At 41.0% G+C, this 24,414-nt stretch overlaps 1 protein-coding gene across 1 annotated transcript in view; it reads right to left on the bottom strand.

Moving 5' to 3' along the window:
* The window catches only part of acad9 (acyl-CoA dehydrogenase family, member 9), a 71,872-nt gene extending 54,132 nt beyond the window's left edge, over positions 1 to 17,740 (bottom strand). Inside the window, exons 1-5 of the mRNA XM_063068141.1 lie at positions 17,446 to 17,740; positions 12,587 to 12,680; positions 6,817 to 6,918; positions 6,529 to 6,635; positions 4,240 to 4,340 (exon numbers count right to left, since the gene is read on the bottom strand). Of these exons, the coding sequence (XP_062924211.1) occupies positions 4,240 to 4,340; positions 6,529 to 6,635; positions 6,817 to 6,918; positions 12,587 to 12,680; positions 17,446 to 17,631 (590 nt within the window). The 5' untranslated portion in view covers positions 17,632 to 17,740. The remainder of the gene's footprint in view (positions 1 to 4,239; positions 4,341 to 6,528; positions 6,636 to 6,816; positions 6,919 to 12,586; positions 12,681 to 17,445) is intronic.
* Between the last annotated feature and the right edge of the window lie 6,674 nt (positions 17,741 to 24,414).

The raw sequence follows: 24,414 nt of genomic DNA, 5'->3' as shown, positions 1-24,414 counted from the left end.
ACTAGTCACTGGCAGCCAACCAGAAAAGGCTCCCTATATTCCCACTCTTTGCATCTTGCCAATCAGCTACTGCTTTATCCATGCTAGAATCTTTCCTGTAATACCATGGGCTCATAGCTTGTTAAGCAGCCTCATGTGTGGCACCTTGTCAAAGACCTTTTGAAAATCCAAGTACACAACATCAACCGATTCTCTTTGTCTACCCTGCTTGTTATTTCTTTAAAGAATTCCAACAGATTTGTCAGGCAAGATTTTCCCTTAAGGAAACCATGCTGACTAAGGCCTATTTTATCAAGTGCCTCCAAGTACCCCAAGACTTCCTTAAAATTCGACTCCAACATCCTCCAACTGGGGTCAAATTAACTGGCCTATAGTTTCCTTTCTTTGCCTCTCTTCCTTCTTGAAGAGTAGAGTGACATTTGCAATTTTCCAGTCTTCTGGAACCATTCCAGAATCTAGTGATTCTTGAAATTTCATTACTGATGCCTCCATGATCTCTTCAGCCATCTCTTGCAGAACTCTGGGGGTGTGCACCAGCTGGTTTAGGTGACTTATCTACCTTCAGACCTTTCAGTTTCCCAAGACTGTTCTCTATAGTTATGGAAACTTCACACACTTCGTGCTCCTGACACCTGGAACTTCCACCATCCTGCTAGTGTGAAGACTGATGCAAAATACTTATCAGTTCGTCCACGATTTCGTTGTCCCCCATTCCTACTTCTCCAGCATAATTTCCCAGCTGTCTGATATCCACTCTCACCTCTCTTATACACTTTTAAGTACTTGAAGCAACTTTTGAATCCTCTTTAATAATATTGGCTGGCTTACTTTCGCGTTCCATCTTTACCTTTTTAATGATTTTTTTTTAGTTGGCTTCTGTTGGTTTTTAAAAGCTTCCCAATCTTCTAACTTCCCATGAATTTTTGCTCTATTATATGCCCTCTTGTTAGCTTTTATGTTGACTTTGACTTCGTTTGTTAGCCACAGTTGTGTCCTCTTTCCTTTAGAATACTTCTTCCCCTTTGGGATGTATACTTCCTGTGCCTTCTGAATTGCTTCCAGAAATTCCAGTCATCGCTGCTCTGCTGTCATCCCTGCCAATGTTCTTTTCCAACCAATTCTAGCCAACTCCTCTCTCATGCCTTTGTAATTCCCTTAACTCCACTGTAATGCTGATACGTCTGACTTCAGTTTCTCCTTTTCAAGTTTTGAACATAACAATAATTCAGAGGCTTCAAAAGTTCACTTTCGCTCTTGGTAAAAATGCAGTTTTGATCGCAACAACACTCAAAGTTGCTGGTGAACGCAGCAGGCCAGGCAGCATCTCTAGGAAGAGGTACAGTTGACGTTTCGGGCCGAGACCCTTTGTCAGGACTAACTGAAGGAAGAGCTAGCAAGAGATTTGAAAGTGGGAGGGGGAGGGGGAGATCCAAAATGATAGGAGAAGACAGGAGGGGGAGGGATGGAGCCCAAACACATTCTTCCTCTCTCTCTCCTTTTTCTCCCTCTGTCCCTCTGACTATACCCCTTGCCCATCCTCTGGGTTTTCCACCTTGTCTTTCTCCCTGGGCCTCCTGTCCCATGATCCTCTCATATCCCCTTTGCCAATCACCTGTCCAGCTCTTGGCTCCATCCCTCCCCCTCCTGTCTTCTCCTATCATTTTGGATCTCCCCCTCCCACTTTCAAATCTCTTACTAGCTCTTCCTTCAGTTAGTCCTGACGAAGAGTTTCGGCCTGAAACATCGACTGTACCTCTTCCTAGAGATGCTGCCTGGCCTGCTGCGTTCACCAGCAACTTTGATGTGTGTTGCTTGAATTTCCAGCATCTGCAGAATTCCTCATGTTTACATTTTGATCGCAGAGCTAGATGAACTCGTGTGGATAATTAAAATCAAGGCTGGACTAAACAATTCCTTTATAATAATTACAGAACAAAGAACTATTCATTCTAAAGTTACCATTACTCAGGAGAAGGTGCCTGGGGTCTGAAGGTAGATAAGTCACCTGCACCAGATGGACTTCACCCTAGGGATCTGAAAGAGGTAGCTGAAGAGATTGTGGAGTCATTAGTAATGATCTTTCAAGAATCACTAGATTCTGGAATGGTTTCAGAGGACTAGAAAACTGCAAATGCCACTCCACTCTTTAAGAAGGGAAGGAGGCAAAAGAAAGGAAATATAGGCCAGTTAGCATGACTTCAGTGGTTGGGAAAACGTTAAAGTCCATTATAAAGGATGAGGTTTTGAGGTACTTGAAGGTGCATGATAAAGTCAGCCAAAGTCAGCATGGTTTCCTTAAGAGGAAGTCTTGCCTGACAAATGTGTTGGAATTCTTTGAGAAACTAACAAACAAGGACAACCCAGTGGAGGTTATTTACTTGGACTTTCAAAAGGCCTTTGACAAGGTGCCACCAATGAGGTTGCTTAACAAAATAAGAGCTCATGGTATTACACGAAAGGTGCTACCATGGATAGAAGTTTAGGTGATTGGCAGGCAGCAAAGTGTGGAATTAAGGAGACCTCTTCTGGTTGGCTACTGGTGACTAGCGTCGGTCTGCAGGGGTCAGTATTGGGACTGCTTCTTTTCACATTATACATTAACGACTTGGATTACGGAATTGATGGCTTTGTGGCCAAGTTTTCAGATGATACAAAGATAGGTGGAAGAGCAAGTGGTGTTGAGGAAGCAGGGAGTCTGCAGAAGGACTTGGATGGATTGGGAGAGTGGGCAAAGAAGTGGCAGATGGAATATAGTGTAGGAAAGTGTATGGTCATGCACCTTGGTAAAAGGAATAAAGGTGTAGACTATTTTCTAAATAGGTGCAAAGGGACTTGGGAGTCTTTGTGCAGAATTCCCTAAAGGTTAACTTACACGTTGAGTGGGTGGTGAGGAAGGCAAATGCAGTATTAGTTTCGAGAAGACTAGAATATAAGAGCAACGATGTGATGGTGAGGCTTTATGAGGCATTGGTCAGACTTCACTTGGAGTATCATGAGCAATCTTGGGCCCCTACCTGAGGAAAGATATGTTGGCATTGGGGATGATCCAAAAAAGTTCACGATTCTGGGAATGGAAGGGTTAATACGAGAAGCACTTGATAGCTCTAGGCCTGTAACTCACTGGAGTTTAGAAGAATGGGGAAGGGAGTCTCACTGAAACCTATCAAATATTGAAAGGCCTAGATAGTGTGGAAGTGGAGAGCATGTTTGCTCCAGTGGGCCAGACGGCACAGCTTCAGACTAGAAGGATGTCCATTTAGATGAGAGGTGAGAAGGAATTTCTTTAGGTGGTGAATCTGTGTAATTCATTGCCATAGATGGCTGTGGAGGCCAAGTCATTGAGTATATTTAAAGCAGAATTCAAAAGGATCTTGGTTAGTCAGGGTGTTAAGGGCTACGGGAAGAAGGCAGGAGCATGAGGTTGAGAGGGATAATAAATCCACCATGATGGAATGGTGGAGCAGACTCGATGGGCCGAATGGTCTAACTTTTTGTTCTTAGAGCTATCAAATGCTTTTCATATATTAACCCTTTCTTTCCCAGAATCGTGAACCAAATGACCCTGAAGGAATGATGACCAATGTCATCTTTAAGCTATATGAAGCTATACAGGGCTGATTACCAACTGTAAACATATTTTTATCATAGATTCTCTAACTGCAGTCCCTCTAACTTAAATGGCCAGATTTAAAACCGTTCAGTCCTTATTTTACATGCACATTATTTTTGGAAAGGTATTTAAATTTAAAAAGCACATTTCCTTTGTAAGTTGACATTGTGTTTTAGACATTAGGCTAACAATCCCAGCTCTGTCTCTTTGAGATATACAAGGGATTCTCAGGTGGAAATGATTGAAACTCACTGCTTTACCCATTAGTTACATGAAACAAAACAATGGCCTCACTTTTCAAACACCAGTCAACAAGTTAAAGTCTGTGAGAAAGAGCAAGGCAGTTCAATGCAGTGAAATGAAGTCTAAAAATATCACTGGTAATACTACACATGGAGAACATACATTTCCAATAAGTGGCCTGAGACTAGGAAGTTATTATGTTGAAAAACATCATCTGTAGAAGCACATCTCGTTGATGAGACACTTATAAACTGTTCCATTACTCACAGTATAGCATGACAAAATTCTTCCAATTGTTACAATTTAGGACCATTCTTTCAGAAAAAATTAAGAGAGATGATTCTTAAACATTTGGTAATTATCTAATTCAGTAGTTCACTTCTTACCTTCCAGGTTCTGTGAGACAAAAAGCTGCAACGTGCTCTCCTGTTGCGAGATTGGGCAGGTACTTGGCTTTTTGCTCATCATTACCAACAATCAAGATTCCCTAAAACTCAAACAGATTAACAAAGATCAGTTTCTGCTACACACACTGACAACTCATTTTCAACTTTATTTACTGAAGAGACTACATCCAAATATTTTGAATCGTAATCTGATATTACACCATCATCCACCATTTGACCAATTGGAGTCATCTTTACAACCACAAATATACCGCAGTCACTGAATCTAATTTCAAACATCAACATAAAAGAAAAAGTTTGCTTCTACACCTTATTTCCCTCCAGTCCATTCTCTGAAGTTAGCCGTCCTATTCAAAAAAAATTAAAAAAAGGAAAAAAAACAATTCTGACTAAATACATCTATTTAACAAGTCTCAATTTATTTTGTATATTACTTTAATGTTAGGTATATTAGAATGAGCTTCCAGCAGAAGTGGTTGAGGCAGGTTTGATATTGTTGTTTAAAGTTAAGTTTGATAGATATATGGACAGGAAAGGAATGGAGGGTTATGGGCTGAGTGCAGGTCGGTGGGACTAGGTGAGAGTAAGAGTTCGGCACGGACTAGAAGGGCCGAGATGGCCTGTTTCTGTGCTGTAATTGTTATATGGTTATTAGAGAAAGCAACACACACAAAATGCTGGAGGAACTCAGCAGGCCAGGCAGCGTCTATGGAAGAGAGTACAGTCGACGTTTTGGACTGAGACCCTTCAGCATGAGTGGAGAAAAAAAAGATGAGCAGGGTTAAAAGGTGGGGTGAGAGGAGGGAGAAACACAAGGTGAAAGGTGAAACCTGGAGGAGGGTGGAGGGGTGAAGTAAAGATCTGGGAAGATTGGTGAAAGAGATACAGGGCTGGAGAAGAGGGAATCTAATAGGAGAGGACAGAAGGCCATGGAAGAAAAGGGGGAAGGAGTATCTCTTTCACCAATTAACTTCCCAGCTCTTTACTTCACCCCTCCCAGTTTCACCTATCACCTTGTGTTTCTCTCTCCCCTCCCCCAACCTTTCAACTCCACTCCTCATCTTTTCTCCAGTCCTGCTGAAAGGTCTTGGCCCAAAACATCAAGTGTACACTTTCCCATAGATGCTGCCTGGCCTGCTGAGTTCCTCCAGCATTGTGTGTATGTTGCTTTGGATTTCCAGCATCTGCAGATTTTCTCTTGTTTATATTAGAGAAAGGTTTAACTCCAGAAAGCAGCTTATCCAGACAAAGAATTTTCCATCTTTTTCTCTATATTTTTCCTTCTCCTATAGTCTGGATTTATTGCACATAATTGTGTTTGCTTCTGTTGTTTCATTATTTTCCAAACACTCTTGGCGTCTATCGGGTCCTGATAAAGGATTTCATCCCAAAACAACAGCTCTTTATACCTTTCCGTAGATGCTGCCTGACTTACTGAGTTCCTCTAACATCATTTTTGCTAGCATGAGTTATTTAGCTTTGAGATAACTTCCTTTTTTCACTTCCTTCAAGGCCTCCCTTCTCACACCATCTGAAGTTGTGACCTTAATTTGCCATCTAATTCTAGCCATATAATGGAAATTTGCTATAGCTTGGCACAAATTTCCCCCTACCTAGGTAATAGTGAAAACATCCAAGTTCGAAAAAAATTATCATTGTGCTTTTTTCAGTCACGAATAGAAACAATTAATTTGAGAAATTTTTCTGGGCATCAGTGTGAACAATCAGCAAATTCTGCAGTCAAACCAATTTCAGAAGGAACAAAGTTCTTGACTTCACCTATATGAATGATTAAAACAAACTGTGAGAAAGCAAGACCTGAGAGAAGCAGAATTAGTTCAGAAAAGAATTGGGAGAGTACACGATTCTTGAATCACAGCAAGCAGAACACTTCGCTACACTGCAAAACTACCGGCAAATAGAATTCCAGCCAAAGTCCTACCAACTATGTAAGTGATACCATAGGGGTCACATGATCAGAAAGGTGTCAGGATCTAGAAAGGCAAGGGTGGGAAGAGAGAAATGGGCCAAATCTTGTTAATGCTTGTTCAGTAACACTAACTAGGGTTTCAAATGCTGGCTGACAGGAGGCATAGAATGGAGGTAGGAAATGGAGCTGAATTAACAAGTTTAGGAGCTTTTCCTTAAAAGGCCATACTGATGAATTGTTTTCTTACTCTGGAACACTGAAACATTGAACTCAATTTTCCCATTCAAATCAATGCTTAATATTTACTTAGCTGAAGGAATGGAAAATATTTGTATTACCTTCAGTCCAATTGCTTGATGAGCTGCCAGAGTAACGGCAATGGACCCATCCAAGGAAGTAATTTCCCCGAGTCGCGCATACATCGTATTTGATAGGCCAAGGCCGCCTGCAGAGAACGGGCACCAAAAAATTGCCAGTCATGTTTTTGTCAAAACTCAAATAAATCTGGTAGTTAATTAATGGACGTCGTCCCAATTATGAATGTATAGCTAGCTGAATGTAAATTATTTGACCTGCAAGTTTATATATCAGCATTAGCTTTGTTCCTCAGTACTTAACAAACTTACCGTACTCTTCAGGAATCTGTTGTCCAAAAAGGCCCAGCTCTTTGAGCCCTTTCATGGTTTCAGATGGAATTTTTGCATCCAAATCAATATTCTTTGAATCAACTGTTGAAGAAGAAGAGGCCAATTTATATATTCACCTGAATATGTGTTAAAATATATATAAAATGCCTATGCCATTACTAATCAACCTTTTATCAAAAAAAAATTAAAAATACATAGAGTTTCCACTGTTTTATCTACCCCCACCCATGAGTTGACTCCATCTTTGCTCCAATACAGTGAAGCACTGTGTTTGGTCCACAGGATGTTTTTGTATAGCCCCCTTCAGTGAACTGCAGGTTTCTACCGTCTGATACTGAAGTATATCCTGACTGGCAATTCCCTGTGTAATGCAGAGACTTTCTAATGCAGGGCTCTCCAGTCTGGAGTCCACGGACCCCTTACTTAATGGTCTAGGTCCATGACATAAAGAAGGTTGAGAACCCCTGTTCTAATGCAAGACTGAATTCCACACACAAGGGCAATTTAAACTACATCTCAAATTAAAAGTGCACTTGGGACATTTGTGAATATCTCTAACATTAATAAAGAGTGAAAAATATTCAGAATTTCTCAAAAAATTAATCTTAATTTTAAAGTTGCAAACAGAGCATACAAGTTAAACCAATTAATTCAAAAATGCAAATTATATTAACATTCCTCTCCACTGACTAGTGCCTGAATCTTAGTCATGCAGCATAGAAAAAGGCACTTTGGTCTACCAACTCCGTCCTGACCATCAATTCAAATCTATACTTATCCGTTTACCAGCACTTGACTTGTAACCTACAACACCTTAATGTACAAATACTTCCCAAAAATTGTTTATTGAAGCTGTCATTATTAGAACACACTGGCACTTCTTTGAAATGGTAGCATTAACTGTACAAGTAAATTCCACCCACGTGTTGGTGCGTGGCCAAGTGGTTAAGGCGTTCGTCTAGTGATTTGAAGGTCGCTAGTTCGAGCTTTGGCTGAGGTAGCGTGTAGGTCCTTGAACAAGGCACTTAACCACACATTGCTCTGTGACAACACCAGTGCCAAGCTGTATGGGTCCTAATGTCCTTCCCTTGGACAACATCGGTGTCGTGGAGAGGGGAGACGCAGCACGGGCAACTGCTGGTCTTCCATACAACCTTGCCCAGGCCTGCACCTTGGAAACCTTCCAAGGCGCAAATCCATGGTCTCATGAGACTAATGGATGCCTAATTAATATTTGGTTTTCCAAGTTAAATTACCCATGATTTCTTGATCACTAATAATATTAACTTGTATAAAATTATCCAGTTTATCGCTGTTGTCCTTCTTAAATAAAAGTTCCACATTTGCTCTCTTCCAGTCACTTGATACTTCACCTGTGGCCAATAAAAGTTTAAATATCCTCATCAAGGCCATAGCAATCCCCTATCGCAAGTGGGGACACATCTCATCAGGCTCTGGGTATTTATTCGTCTTTATATCCATTAAAACATATTTTTAATCTTAACATGCTTTAGAAATTCACCATATCAAATGAAATCTCCAAATACAGTATCTTTCTCTTCAGTGAAAATAGATGAAAAGTGTTAACATAAGACCTTGTCCACGTCTTCTGGATCCACACACAGATTGGTCCTTCAGTGCCTCATAGGCCTGGCTCTTTACCGAATTATTCTGTTGCTCTTCACATACAGCACTGATAAAATCTCTCAATATGTAGAAGAACAGGTTGGACTTGAATTCTTTTTACTGGTGCTGGTTCAGCAGTCAAGACCCCCAAGCAAAGCTGCAGGGAAGTTAGTGCTTCTCTGCTCTATACGATTAAGACCACTCTTGAAGTTTGGAAATTCCTGCAGTCTGCCCTGCCACAGAAAAGTTGGGCGCCTCTCCGAATAAAATGTTACACAAGAGAATGCTCCAGCCTACAAGCTGAAGCACTCACATCAAGAAGTTTACAATAATTGTACTTTATCTTTTGTGAAGAGAGAATGAATATCCACATGGACACAAACAGGAATAGCGCTCGAAATGTTTTGAAAGCAATTTGATTTTTAATCTATTAAACTGTCATACACCAACATATGCAGTAAAAGTTGGTGGATATTAAAAATGTCCTTAGTAATTGGAAATCTGATTAACCATAGGTGGCGATTAAATATTAATTAAAGAGCAAGATGATCAGCAAATGATTGGATCAGCAAATTTGCTGACGATACAAAGATTGGAGGTGTAGTGAACAGTGAGGAAGGTTTTCAAAGCTTGCAGACGGATTTGGACCAGCTGGAAAAATGGGCTGAAAAATGGCAGATGGAGTTTAATACAGAAAAGTGTGAGGTATTGCACTTTGGAAGGGCAAATCAAGATAGAACATACAGGGTAAATGGTAAGGCACTGAGGAGTGCAGTAGAACAGAGGGATCTGGGAATACAGATAAAAAATTCCCTAAAAGTGGCATCACAGGTAGATAGGGTCGTAAAGAGAGCTTTTGATACATTGGCCTTTATTAATCAAAGTATTGAGTATAAGAGCTGGAATGTTATGATGGGGTTGTATAAGGCATTGGTGAGGCCGAAGCTGGAGTATTGTGTTCAGTTTTGGTCACCAAATTACAGGAAAGATATTAATAAGGTTGAAAGAGTGCAGAGAAGGTTTACAAGGATGTTGCTGGGACTTGAGAAACTCACAGAGAATGTTTGAATAGGTTAGGACTTTATTCCCTGGAGCATAGAAGAATGAGAGCAGATTTGATAGAGGTATATAAAATTATGATGGGTATAGATAGAGTGAATGCAAGCAGGTTTTTTTCCACTGAGGCAAGGGGAGAAAAAAACCAGAGGACAAGGGTTAAGGGTGAGGGGGGAAAAGTTTAAAGGGAACATTAGGGAGGGCTTCTTCACACAGAAAGTGGTGGGAGTATGGAATGAGCTGCCAGATGAGGTGGTAAATGCGGGTTCTTTTTTAAAATTTAAGAATAAATTGGACAGATACATGGATGGGAGGTGTATGGAGGGATATAGTCCGTGTGCAGGTCAGTGGGACTAGGCAGAAAATGGTTTGGCACAGCCAAGAAGGGCCAAAAGGCCTGTTTCTGTGCTGTAGTTTTTCTATGGTTTCTATGATTTGAGTAAATAACATGAATAAAAACCAAGATATTCAAAATTGCTGCCATCACTTCCAGCTTATTGTTCTCACATGGAAAATGTCCCATATAATCAACTCCATATAAATAATATTTCTTTGATAGGATAGTTAGATGAGTTTGTCCAGCATTTTGGAAGTGTATAACTATTAATAAAGTTAGTTTTTACAAAGCTCAGATCAATACCTTCCTAATGAGATTCCAGAGATTCTTTCTGGAAAAGAAGCTCTATCTACCAATGTAGGTTTCCATCATTTCTTGAAATATACCTAGTTTAAATCACCATTTCCATTCCAACTATAGCCTCTTTATAATGCTCAAAACCTCAGTCATATTTGTTTGCTTCACTACTTTGAGGTGACTGATTCAAGCAATCTACAATGCCAGAATACTCCCGTGTTCATGAATTCTGGTTAAATTGCACCACTGATATGTTTCCTCAATTCAAGCACCACTGCCTTGTTTTTTTTCACACTTATGTTAAGGTAATTTGGTCTTGTTGTCAATGGAGGCAATTTCAACATTACTCTCTCGTGGCACGATTTACACATCTTTGATCTAGGAACATCACAAGGGTGGTCAAAGTGATATTGCTCTTCTAAATGGCATGCAAGATCCATCTACTCCAAATCCCAAATCGTACACGGCTGACATAGGAATCTTAATTAAGGTAAAGATAATTGAATCAAAGCCTTGACAAATTCCTCTCAAGAATCATAATATCAAACAGTGCTGACCGAGACCTTCTGGTCCACCATTCATGTTCTGACTACATTTGTTTACATAACACATTCAGGCAATACCTTCCAGATATGATTTGCAAAGTAAATCACCTTTCCTTCAAATCAATCATGTCTCTTTTGGCAGGTGACAGAATGTTGTGGCCTAACCCTATCCACTCCCACCATCTCACTCTCAAATGCCACATTGCCTATGTGACTACCCTTCACTATCAGCACATACACAGTATTCTGCCCCTAAAAGGGGTGTACCCTAACCATCAAAGGCTTTCTGGACTCCAGTAGTAATTCTCAATGAACACTGATGGGTAAAGTAAAAGGGCTAATGCAAATGACAGCTTAGAAAAGAGCAACTATTATAATCTAGCTCCGCCTATTAGTAAGAAAAAACTGCTGGCAAATCACTTGAATGTTTTTGGCCTCACCATTCTTCCAAATATAATAGGAGGGGGAGAAGCATCTCAGTCAGCTACAGACAAATCATGTTTAATTCAAGAATTTAAGTTGGCCATATATGTGATTCCACCAATGACAACTGTAGATGTTTTTGGAGGAAGTGAAAATGAAATACTACATACAGCAGTTTTACCTTTTCTTCTAAATTATTCTTTCAGGCAGAGACAAGAGACAATGCATGACAGGGGGCGGGGGCAGGGGATAGGGGACAGAGGGGCAGGTATCTCGAGTGAAAGGTGCAGTTTTACTTGTCAGTAATACTCGTTGAGATTGTCAGCTGACCAGAAATTGTGGACTTTGTCCACAATTGCCAACTGGAAAGGGCAGTTCCAGATAAGCAAACACTTAGCTGCTATGTTTGAAGAGGGGTATGGTAGAAAGTTTGCTAAATCTGTATTTTCACACAATGTAAACAATTTATTTTCATACAAAGCAGACTCTTCAAACACAACACTTCAAAGAAGGGTACCCCAGCTGCAATGATTTATTTTATTTTAAACCACCTTTGAACAGTGAGTCGAAAACTACATCCATATTTAACTCTGTTTAGTGGACATTGTCTCTAAATTCATTACTGCTCTTGGAAGGAGGCAGCATTTATTTTGAGGTTTTAATCGGGTCTTATTACATTTACTTTTCAGTGAGGCTGTTCTTATTTCTCATCTCTTGGTGAATAACTTCCTGACTTTGTCAAAACGTCTATATAACACTAACACATTTTTGAATGCTCTGCTTAGTCTTTGATTGATATATCTGCCCTGCAGGCTTGAATGAAACAGGGACGACTTTCATTGATATACGCCCACAAGATGTAACCCCCCCCCCACCCAGGGCAAAATCTAAGCTCTGGGTTGATGCTGCACCCATTGACTTAAGCACACCAGCACCTATGGTCATATTGACCCACTGGAAGGAGAATTTAAGCTTCTTAAATACAATTTTTTTTCTCTACAAGATGAACTTGACAGTGTGGAAACTTACTTGTAGTAACAAAATGGCATTTTATCTGTAACAAAATGGAACCTGTACGGTACCAGAGTGCTTTGCTAATAGTGTTCGTGCAAGATTATGCTGGTGGATCGAATCCTCGACAAACTGCAGACCAGTGGATTCAATTACTGGAAGAATACCAAGTACAGTGATTAAGCTGACATACAGGGTGTCCTTGAACTGAAGCTCTACTTGGGTATAAAGCAGTGGCTATGCTGCCTGTTTTATTGAAGCTATCACTGCCTCTTGTGCATGCTACCCTTCTCTTGCAGCAAGTAAAATAAATGCGCTTAACATTGATTCACTCTAAGTTAATTGTTGTTTAAGACGTAATAAAAAAGTGCTTGACACTTTATCAATAGTACAAATTATAAAAATATAACCATTAAAAAAAAATGATCCCACATTAGACAAAAAGAAAACGCACCATCCTCATTGAAAAACTTTTCCACAGGCACAACAAGTTGACCGATCTCCTCCAACTCTTCTTTGCTGATCTCTGGATAAGGAAAAACTTCATGCTAGAAAATATATAAATGTATTGAATTTCAATATTTGTTAAACATGAGGTTACTTACAATCCAAAATTCTCTTTGAATAAAATCTCTTTTTTTTTTGGCATGTGCCTGCGTGCATGCATCCGTGATGATGTTTTTTTCATGGCTTTTTACAAGGCGCGGAGCAAGAGAGAGAGACTGTGTGGGGTGCCACTCCTCACACAAACATTTTCACAGTATTTTTCCCTTTATTTTACGAAGTCCAGTTGCGATCTCGACACTCAACCCAGCACGGATGGAAAGCGTACTCGGGAGCGGACCCGACTGGTTTCGAACCTGGGAACCTCCGCTCCCGGGTCCGGCGCCAATGTCATTGCTCCACTAGCCAGCCCTTTGAATAAGATCTTAAACTGATTATCCTCCTCACTGCTAACTGTCTTGTTTGGAATTAGGAAGCTCTAGAACAGGGGCACCCAACCTTTTTTATATCATGGACCCCTACCATTAACCGAAGGGTCTATGGACCTCAGGTTGGGAACCCCTGCTCGAGAATGTTGAGCAGAAGTAGTGAACCTAGGTGTCTAAATTGACTTTAGCTGCTGTGAAATCCCGTATCATTGTCAGTTAGGGGGCAAAAAAACCGTTCCCTGATTACTATGCAGCATTCGCCCTCCTCCATGATAAATAGCACTTGGAAGCAGTACTGGAAGTAACAAGAACGTTAAGAAGAAAGACTGTACATTTGGAGAAGCTCTTCAATACCCATCAAGAACAGCCAGCTGGATCGCTGGACTGAGACCCAGGACAGCAGCCAGCTCTGCCACATCTGACCATGAGCAGCGGGGGTGCAAAGTATACTTATTTGTCAACTACAGCAACAAATGTGGGTGATCCACCCTGGCTTCCATCTATAGCCCCCATTATCAATGAAACCAGTCTTCAATCAATTCATCCCACATACAGCAGACGTCCTAGCAGCTTCTGAATCAGATACTGTTCCAGTACAGTTACATCAGCATGTACTTGACAATGTGAAAAAAAACACCCAATCATCTTCTATATACAAAAATGGTTAATTGCCCCAGATTCTGTCTACTCTCAAAGAGTAAATCGATGGAAGTGTTATGAAAGTAATCTCTACTCACTGATAACAAGCTCAGTAATGCCCAGTTAGGCTTCACCTAGACCACTCAGCACAGCCTTGGAGCAAACAGACACCAAACAGTCAAATTCCAGAGACGAGGAGAGAATGGTTGCCTCGATGCCAAGGCAGTATTTGACTCGGTGGGGTTAAGGAGTTTGTCGGGGGTTGCTGGGTGGTGTGGCGGATCATTAAAAAAATCAAGGAACCTTGGTAAAATTCAATAGGTAGTGTGGGATAAACAATCAATCCGTTGGAGGCAACCCTCATACAAAGATGGTCGTCAAAGTCAAACTTATTAACTAAGTACTTGTATGTTATCATCCACTACTTCGAAATTCATTTTCTTGCAGCCATTTACAGAAAAATAAAGAAACACAGGAGAACTTATGAAAAGCAACACACACAGACTGACAAACAACCGAAGTGCAAATGAAGGCAAACATGAGTTGTAGAATCCTTGAAAGTGAATCTGTAGGTTGTGGAATCAGTTCAAGATTCAATTTTATGTGTCACAGTGCAATGTGTCGCTTGCGTTAACCACCCACACCCCCAAGGGTGTGCTGGGGACAGCCACAAGTGTTGCTACACCTTCCGGGGCCAATGTAACATGCCCACGTTGCTTGGCAGATCAACACAGAACACTAACAAACAACAAAAATCAACAGCAAAACGAGCCTCCACACCCCTCCCAACCACACAGTCCTTTAACCTTAAAGCAGTCCATAATCTTCAGCCCCCAGTGGACCGAGATTTGGAAGCGAACACACAGACATTGGACTTTTGATTACCCTGGCGGACTTGCAGATCTGGGCCTCCGTCCAGTGAGGACTGGCTTATGGATTTCTGACCTCTGCCTCCTTTGGTCTGTTATCATCTATCGGTTTTGCTAATGTTGAGTGAGAGGTTGTTGTTGTTATTCAATTCAATTTCCCTCCTACATGCCGATTGATTAACACCCTAGATTCAGCCAACAACAGTGGCGTCATCAGCAGACTTAAATATGGCATTGGGAGCTGTGCTTAGCCATACAATTATAGGTGTAAAGCAGGGTGATAAGCTCGTAGCTTTGTGGTACACCTTTGTTGCCAATCTGTACTGATTGGGGAGATGAGGAAATTGAGGATCCAGTTACACAGGGAGCTCTTGGAGTTTAGTGATGAACTGAGGGAATACCGAGCTGTTGTCAATGAAGAGCATCCTGATGTATGCATCTTTGTTGTCCGGATGTTCCAGATCTGAGTGAAGGGCCAGTTTATTGACAGCTACTACCTATTGTGATGATAGGCAAACTGGACACTCCTCAAGCAGAAGGATGTAAGTACTACTGGTTGATGGTCATCCAAGCAGTAACCACGTTCTTCTTGGGCACCTGTATGACTGAAGCCTGCTTGAAGCAGGTGGGGACCACTGAAGACTCAGTAACTCCGAGGAAGAAATAGTACAGGCCTGTGTACAAGAAACCTGGAGTCAACAGTCAGGCATGGGTGAAAAATCTAAAATTACGCAGTACACTGGGCAGCACAGTAGTGTAGTGGTTAGGACAATGCTTTACCGTAACGACAACCCGGGTTCAATTCCTGCCGCCGTCTGTAAGGTGTTTGTATGTTAACCCCGTGACCATGTAAGTTTCCTTCAGGTGCCCCGGTTTCCTCCTACAGTCCAAAGACGTACCAGTTGGGAGGTTAATTGGTCATTGTAAATTGTCCTGTGATTAGGGTAGAGTTAAATCAGGGGTTGCTGGGCAGCGTGGCTCGAAGGGCCGAAAATGCCTATTCCATGCTCTATCTCAATAAATAGATAACTAAATCCCAGACACCTAGATAACCATGGTCTTCATTTCATCAGACACGTTCCTGCCTTACTACATAACTTGTTTATTTGTATTTCTACAAAAGTAACCACAATTTGCTCTCACAAGCATAAAATATACATGTATACAACTGTGTGTTATATATACACACACACCTACATCTTCTTCGGTCGTCCATCGAAACCCGATGACGACGTCCACTCCTTTAACAGTGAGATTACCAACATTACTTGTTACATACACCTGTTAGGGTGCATTCTCCAGTTACTTTATAAGGTAACTGTAGCCTTCAGCCAGGAGCAGATGTCATCAGGCGGTTCCCAACCTTCACCGAGTGTTTTGACCCTTAACCAAGACACTCTCCAGTTAGCGGGCCAGCAGTGGTGGCCAAATCACTGCCCATGGCTTCCAGCTTCCCTCCTCTCGCCTACTCCAAATCCAACAAGAAGCTCGTTCTGCCTCTTCCCCCATCCTACAAGCTGCTTGTTTTTTGCTCCTTTTGTCCAGGCCCAGATCTGACAACAACCGCCATGCTGATTTGGCTGGGAAACCTCTGCAGCCGATCTCAACACATATACATACACACACATGCATATACACGCATATATACATATACACAGACACACCTACATACAGTATTAAAAATAGTAAAATTAGTAAATATTAAAAATTTAAATTACAAATCATAAATAGAAAATAGAAAAATGGAAAGTAAGGTAGTGCAAAAAAACCCGAGAGGCAGGTCCAGATATTTGGAGGGTTCGGCCCAGATCCGGGTCAGGATCCGTTCAGCAGTCTTATCACAGTTGGAAAGAAGCTGTTCCCAAAACTGGCCATACGAGTTTTCAAGCTCCTGAGCTTTCTCCCGGAGGGAAGAGGGACGAAAAGTGTGTTGGCTGGGTGGGTCGTGTCCGTGATTACCCTGGCAGCGCTGCTCCGACAGCGTGCGGTGTAAAGTGAGTCCACGGACGGAACATTGGTTTGTGTGATGTGCTGCGCCGTGTTCACGATCTTTTGCAGCTGCTTTCTGTCAGGACAACTTCCATACCAGGTTGTGATGCACCCTAGAAGAATGCTTTCTACGGTGCATCTATAAAAATTAGTGAGGGCTTTAGGGGGCAGGCCAAATTTCTTTAGTTTTCTCAGGAAGTAAAGGCGCTGGTGGGCCTTCTTGGCAGTGAACTGCTTGGTTGGACCAAGTCAAGTCATTTGTGATATTGATCCCGAGGAACTTAAAGATTTTGATCTGTTCCACTTGCGCACCACCGATGTAAGTTGGGTTGTGCGGTCCGCTACTCCTTCTGAAGTCAACAACCAATTCCTTCGTCTTGCTGACGTTGAGGGATAGGTTATTGTCTTCGCACCATGTCACCAGGTTCTTAATTTCCTCTCTGTACTCAAACTCATCATTACCCGAGATACAGCTTACAATTGTTGTGTCATCAGCAAACTTATATATTGAGTTTGATGGAAACTTGGCTACACAATCATGGGTGTACAGTGAGTACAGCAGGGGGCTGAGTAGACAGCCTTGTGGGGCACCGAGTGACTGTAAAGGAGAGCTTGTCCCCTATTTTTACAGCCTGGGTCCTGTCTATGAGAAAGTTGAAGATCCAGCTGTAGATCTGAGTGCTCCCAGGTTCCGGAGCTTAGGAATCAGTTTATTTGGAATGATGGTGTATATATGCACACATGCATATACACATACACACACACACCTACATACAGTATATGTGTGTGTGTGTATGTATATACATACATACACACACTCCTACATATATACACACACACGCAGCCCAGCACTACCCGCCAATCAGACCCCTATTCCTGGGTACCTGGTTAATTTTGCCCAGAAACAAGTCCTTAGCGTAGGCCAGCGTACGACTCTGGGAACTGAATCCGCGGCGGTGAATAGACGGAGACAAGAGCCGGCGGACCGCGGGGCGTTTCCTGGCGGCCCACAGCAGCGCCCTGAGAGAGAAGCACCCGAAAGCGGAGCCGCTCATCGCCCACGACGGCATAGCTCAGTCTCAGGCCCACCCGTTCGACCTCTCACACCCGCCGCACTTCCGTCACAATTACCGCGCTGCACTCCGGCAGTCGGCAGCAGCAACGGGTAGCGCCCCTTCCGTAAACTAACAGGGCCAAAGACCAAAGGTTTATTAATGGGCTGGAGTGGGGGTGAGTGACGGGCAAACTATGTAGGTGGCAAGCAAAATAAAAGTACCGGAAAATTCGGGACAACAACCTTTCATTGCAAATAGTTAATTTTTCTGATGATCCATGCTGGTGAATTTTAATGCTCTCCCTGATGCCCTCCACTTGGAAGTTCAGTAGTGGACATTGCATATTCCATTCCTGCAAATATTTATTGGATTAATTATTTCACCTATAAAATCAGTTGTTAAGGGTCAAGGAAATCATTCATCAATAATCGGATTGATATTCAGTGGAAAACTCATTCATCACTGTGAAATGTTTAAGTGTTTTATCAGAAAGAATAGTTGGTAAAAGGTTGAAAGTTTCAGCACAATTAATTTCTACAAGATCTGAGTGGACTTTAGAAATGCAACTGTAGAAGACTAACGTATCACCAACAGCATCTTCTGGATCTCAGTTTTTGACTAAGCATTTGTGCACTTCAAAAATTATTCAATTATAAGGAACAGTGATAGTTTCACATGTAGTCCAGTATTTCTTTAAACATGAATGCTGAAAAATTCAGGAAGTGAAAAAAAAAGAAAGCAGCACCTACCTGGAACAGGTAGTTGACCACATGGGATAAATTGGTTAAGTTGGTTATCAGTGTTGTTTGTTGTTTGGAACTGGAAATGGATTGTTATTGTTACATGTAAAATGCTTGTCTTGTATACAGTCCATACAGATCAATTCATTTCACAGTACATAGTACACAAGGTAAACAATAACGCAGAATTAAGTATACAACCACAGAGAAAGTGCAGTGTAGATAGACAACAAGATCATACTAGGTAGTTTGTGAGGTCAAGAGTCCATCTTCTCACACTAGGAATCATTCAGTGTTACAGTTGAAGCTGTCCTTAAACTTGGTGGTATGTCATTTAAGGTTTTTATTAATTCTGCCTGATGTGAGAGAGAGGAGAGAATGTTTGGGGTGAATGGGGTCTTTCTATGCTGCCTGCGTTATATTTCAAACTTTTCCCATCCCTAATTCTCCGTCAATACACCCTATTATTCTTTACTGCAGCATGTTTTATTAATCTCTTTTTAAATGTTTTAGTTGCAAGTTCCAAATTCTAATCACTCTTAAGATAAATAAATTTCTATTGATTGAAAGTCAGTCTCTTGTTTTTATGGTCCCTATTGTGATACTCCCAAGGGTTGAAATATCTTGTTTTGGTGACATTATTTAATTGAATAATCTTGGAAGTTTTTGTTAAGTAGTCACTTCTCATCTATCTTTCCTATAGAGTCATATTATTTTCAATATCAAATCAGAATCAGATTTATTATCAGCGGCATATGTCGTGAAATTTGTTAACTTAGCAGCAGCAGTTCAATGCAATACATAATATAGAAGAAAAATAATAATAAAGTAAATCAATTACAGTATACATATATTGAATAGATTAAAAATCATGCAAAAACAAATAATATATATTTTAAAAAGTGAGGTAGTGTTCAAGGGTTCAATATCCATTTAGGAATCGGATGACAGAGGGGAAGAAGCTATTCCTGAATCGCTGAGTGTGTGCCTTCAGACTTCTGTAACTTCTGCCTGATGGTAACAGTGAGAAAAGGGCAAGCTCTGGGTGGTGGTGGCCCTTAATAGTGGACGCTGCCTTTCTGAGACACTGCTCCTGGAAGATGGCCTGGGTACTTTGTAGGCAAGTACCCAAGATGGAGCTCACTAAATTTACAAACCTCCGCAGCTTCTTCTGGTTCTGTACAGTAGCCCCCCCCCCCCCGCCCCATACCAGACAGTGATGCAGCCTGTCAGAATGCTCTCCACAGTACATCTATAGAAGTTTTTCAGCATATTTGTTGACGTACCAAATCTCTTCAAACTCCTAACGAGTATAGTCGCTGTCTTGCCTTCTTTACACCTGCATCATTATGTTGGGACCAGGTTAGATCCTCAGAGATTTTGACACCCAGGAACTTGAGACTGCTCACTCTCTCCACTTCTGATCCCTCTTTGAGGATTGGTATGTGTTCCTTAAGAAGGTTAAGTTACAGGAGCAGTACCCAGAGATTTTGAACTTTGATCCCAAGATGTTCAAGTTCTGCCAGCAACATTCAAGTAAAGATCTTGAATACAAAGCAAGTATCAATAACTGTGACCAGGACACTACAGGTCTTCCTCCGCTTACAAACACTCATACATATGGAAAGACATTTGGGAGACCAGCAGGATGGATTTGCCAGCTGCTGCAGGTGCCTTCTGCTAGGTGGGAACTCAGTTCATTGTTTCTGACTTGCGAACTATTTAGGTTGCAAACAGTTAACAGGAATGGAGCCCTACCATAACCCAGGGAGGATCTGTACATGTAGAGCTTGAGAACCTGAAGAGTAGGGGGGAGATGGGGCTAGCAGTGTTTAATTTTCTTTAGCTTTCCATCTTTGCAGTACCTGATTCCAATAGTGTATGATTCTCATCTCCAGTGCTAAATGAGGTGCTTTATTTTACTCTTTTTTAAAAAAAATAGGTCCGGCAATTTCAGATTGAAATTAATGTTGATGCTTGTAATGAATGAGATACGAACTCTGAGAAGTTATCCGGGATGTTAAGATACAATAGCAGTCTAAAATTAATTATCCCAAACCAGCTGTCATTTGTGGCAGGGATTACATGCTATAATGGACTACAAAGCCAAGTTGGGCAGCTTTGTCAACAACAAAGTATCCTTTCCCAATGGGCATAGTGCAATCTATGCACATTTTGAACAGAAAGGGATTTGAAGGTCAACAGTGTCCAATGCACCTGAAACCACAATCACTGTTGAGAAAGCAAGATCAGTTTTCCAGAGGGTGAACACATGGAAAACCTAGCCTGAATAGTGTCCCTAGCCATGCCCTTAGATCCTGTCCGATCAACTGGTGGAGGTACTTGCTGACACTTATAGCATCTCCCGGGTTCAATCTGAAGTCCCCACCTGATTTAAAAAGACCACTATCAGAATCAGGTTTATTATCATCGGCATGTAATGTGAAATGTTAACTTAGCAGCAGCCGTACAATGCAATACATAATATAGAAGAGAAAAAAAAAACACAAAATAATAATAATAAACTAAATCAATTACTGTATATGTATATTGAATAGATTAAAAATTGTGCAAAAAATCAGAAATACTATATATTAAAAAAGTGAGGTAGTGTCCAAGGGTTCAATGTCCATTTAGGAATCGGATGGCAGAGAGGAAGAGGCTGTTCCAGAATCACTGAGTGTGTGCCTTCAGGCTTCTGTACCTCCTAACCAATGGCAACAGCAAGAAAAGAGCATTGGTAGGTGCTGGAGGTCCTTAATAATGGACGCCACCTTTCTGAGACACTGCTCCCTGAAGATGTCCTGGGTACGTTGTCGGCTAGTACCCACGATGCAGAGGACTAAATTTGTAATCCTCTGCAGTTCCTTTTGGTCCTGTGCAGTAGCAACCCCCCCCCCACATACCAGACAGTGATGCAGCCTGTCAGAAAGCTCTCCATGGTACATCTATAGAAGTTTTTGAGTGTATTTGTTGACATACCAAATCTCTTCAAACTCCTAATATAGCCACTGTCTTGCCTTCTTTATAACTGCATTGATATATTAGGACCAGGTTAGATCCTCAGAGATCTTGACACCCAGGAACTTGAAACTGCTCACTCTCTCCACTTTTGATCCCTCTATGAGGATTGGCATGTGTTTCTTCATCTTACCCTTCTGGAAGTCCACAATCAGCTCTACTATCATCCCCAAAACCCACAAAAAGCAAGGTAATGTGGCTTCTTGACCATAATCCAGTGACTGTGACTTAAGACCATAAGACATGGGTGCAGAATTAGGCCATTCAGCCCATCGAGTCTGCTCTACCATTTCATAATTGCTGATCTTGGATCCCATTCGACCCCATACACCTGCCCTCTCACCATATCTCTTCATGCTCCGACCAATCAGGAATCTATCAACTTCTGCTTTGAATAGGCCATGGACTTAGCCTCCACTGCAGAGCATTCCACAGATTCACCACTCTTTGGCTAAAATCATTCCTCCTTACTTCAGTTCTGTAAGGTCGCCCCCTCAGTTTTAAAGCTGTGCCCTCTTGTTCTGAATACCCTACCAGAGGAAACATCCTCTCCCCATCCACCTTATCTAGTCCTTTAAATACTCAGTAGATTTCACTGAGATCCCCATGCATTCTTCTAAATTCCAGTGAATACAGGCCTCAAGCTGTCAAATGCCCTTCATAAATATCTATCATTGTGAAGTGCTTTGAGAGGTTGGTCACAAGAGGAATTAACTCCAGCCTCTCAGACAACCTTGACTCACTATATACATGTCGCCTAAGTGATACAAACTGATACTTGGATTGGACATTGTGGTTTACAGCTTTACCAATCAAAATATTGTTTTAAGATTAACAACGTATAAATGATAATTTAAATTTCAGTTTTGAGGAAACCATTAATAAAGTCAGATGTTTTCTTGCCTAATATATTGCTGAATATTAAAAATATATTTTTGATTAATGATTAGAAAATCTATTGCAACACTTAAGTTCAGTAACAATATCTTGTTGACCCAGTCTCCCATTCAGAATTACAATTTATGCTTTCTTACTCACTCCTCCCAAACAACCATACCCACAACTGAGACCAAGTCTATTTGTTTTCCACACCTGAGTCCAGTGGCATAGTCAAAATGTCAATAGGCCCTTCCGTTGGGCAATGTGGAGACCCCACCCTCAGATGCTTCAAGAGCCGCCAAACCTGAGGCAATGCTGTGCATTCGACAAAAATAGTCGTTATTTAATAGGTTTTGGAAGTCTCATCAGATACTTAAAAATCCATTTAAAGTCAAATAGACATTAAACGTTAATATTGTTTAAAGCAAATAAAAAAAATCAAAATAATTTAAAAACCTTATTTTTTTTTTGTTCCATGCACAGCAAATCAGCAGTGTTGGATTCTGCAGTAGATCTGACTTTGCCGTGGATTGGAGAGCAATTTCCTGAGGTTCAGCATGATTAGATGACATGACTGAACTCCACTGGGAGTCCATTGACAGGGAGAATTTACAGATTTTGCCTTTCAAATCTGTTGGAGTTCTGGACTTACTCCAGTTTAAATGGCTGAATGCTAGAGTTCTGTTTGAATGTTGTAACAATACCAAGCAAGATCTGACTCAATGTTTCAATGATTGTTATTTATTTTCCTAAATGATCTAAATAGTATCAGTACTTATCAAAATCTACTGGGAGGAGGAGGCTCTGCATCAATTTCTCAACCTGGATTATTATAATGGTAAACTCTTTAAGAGAAAGGGACTGAAAACTTGGAGCTGTATCAAAGTAGGATCCTGCTTGGACTTAAGACCTAGTTCTGGTCTTGTAATGAATTCCATGTTTTATATGACAGGTTTGGGGGACACTGCAATGTTAGTGTGCTTACTGAGTGTGGTTGAAACAAACCATTCTTAATGTTGGCTGCTTCTGGCTTCTGACTCAGCAACATTGGCCACCTCTATCCATGCCTAAACCTATTTGCTGTCTTGTCATTATCAGTTATCTCCAGACTTGAATTTTCTACGTTTCTCTGAATAATTAACTGCTCATTCTCCACTCTCCATTAACTTCAGCCCATCCAAAGCCAATCCCACAGGCTATCCTGCTTATTTTTTACTCTCCTCCCACCTGGTAGGTGCTACAGGAGCCTCTGCTCCCGCACCAGCAGGCACAGGAAGAGCTTCTTCCCTGAGGCTGTGACACTGCTGACCCTCTCATCACAGCGCTTAGCAGTATTGCATTCGTATTGCACGGTCTCAGTACTTTTATATTTGTGTGCTGTAGCACTTTTTTTATTCACAGTTATTTTGTAAAATACACTATTCTTTGCATTTCTAGTCAGATGCTAAATGCATTTCATTGGCTTTGTATCTGTACTCGGCACAATGACAATAAAGTTGAATCTAAATCTAAAATCTAAATCTAATCTGTTCTGTCCTTGTAGAACTACAAGCTAACATAAAACAACTGCAAAGTCTGTAATTCTATCCATTTCTTTCAAATATCTCTCCCCATTTCAAGTTCTATTCTTTGTGCCACCACCAATAGCAGTGGTAGTTCTATTCACTTAATACATGCATAGCACTCCCTAAAATCTTGCTTCTTCCCTCCCAAGATTCCAGATCTTTTATTGGAAGAGATTTTAAGTTACACGTGGAAAATTGTTCTATCAAATCCACTATCACCTGAAATATTTATGGCAAGGAAGCATAATTTACATGTTTTTTTAAAATCAAGGAGAGTGATTGGCACCAATTATAGCTTTGTGCACTAAAATGTCACTCTGATCTCATGAAGTAAAATGTAATATATTCACAGAAAAGTGACAGAAAGACTAATTTGTGAATGCATAACATTTATAATAATTTGTTTTGGAAAATACGAGTGCAGCATGAAGAACTAAGCCATAGTATACAGCTTCCGTCTCCTGCATCAAAACTTGCATCTATACCATTGGAAATCCTAAAGCTTTTATGAGTTGCCGTGTTGCATCATTATCTTAGCAAAATTAAGTCAATGTGAATCAAAACTTGCATTATATTGAATACAAAGCAAGATA

Source organism: Mobula hypostoma, chromosome 15, assembly GCF_963921235.1.
Source record: "Mobula hypostoma chromosome 15, sMobHyp1.1, whole genome shotgun sequence".
Lineage (NCBI taxonomy): Eukaryota > Metazoa > Chordata > Chondrichthyes > Myliobatiformes > Myliobatidae > Mobula > Mobula hypostoma.
This window is presented reverse-complemented; position numbering and strand designations above follow the sequence as displayed.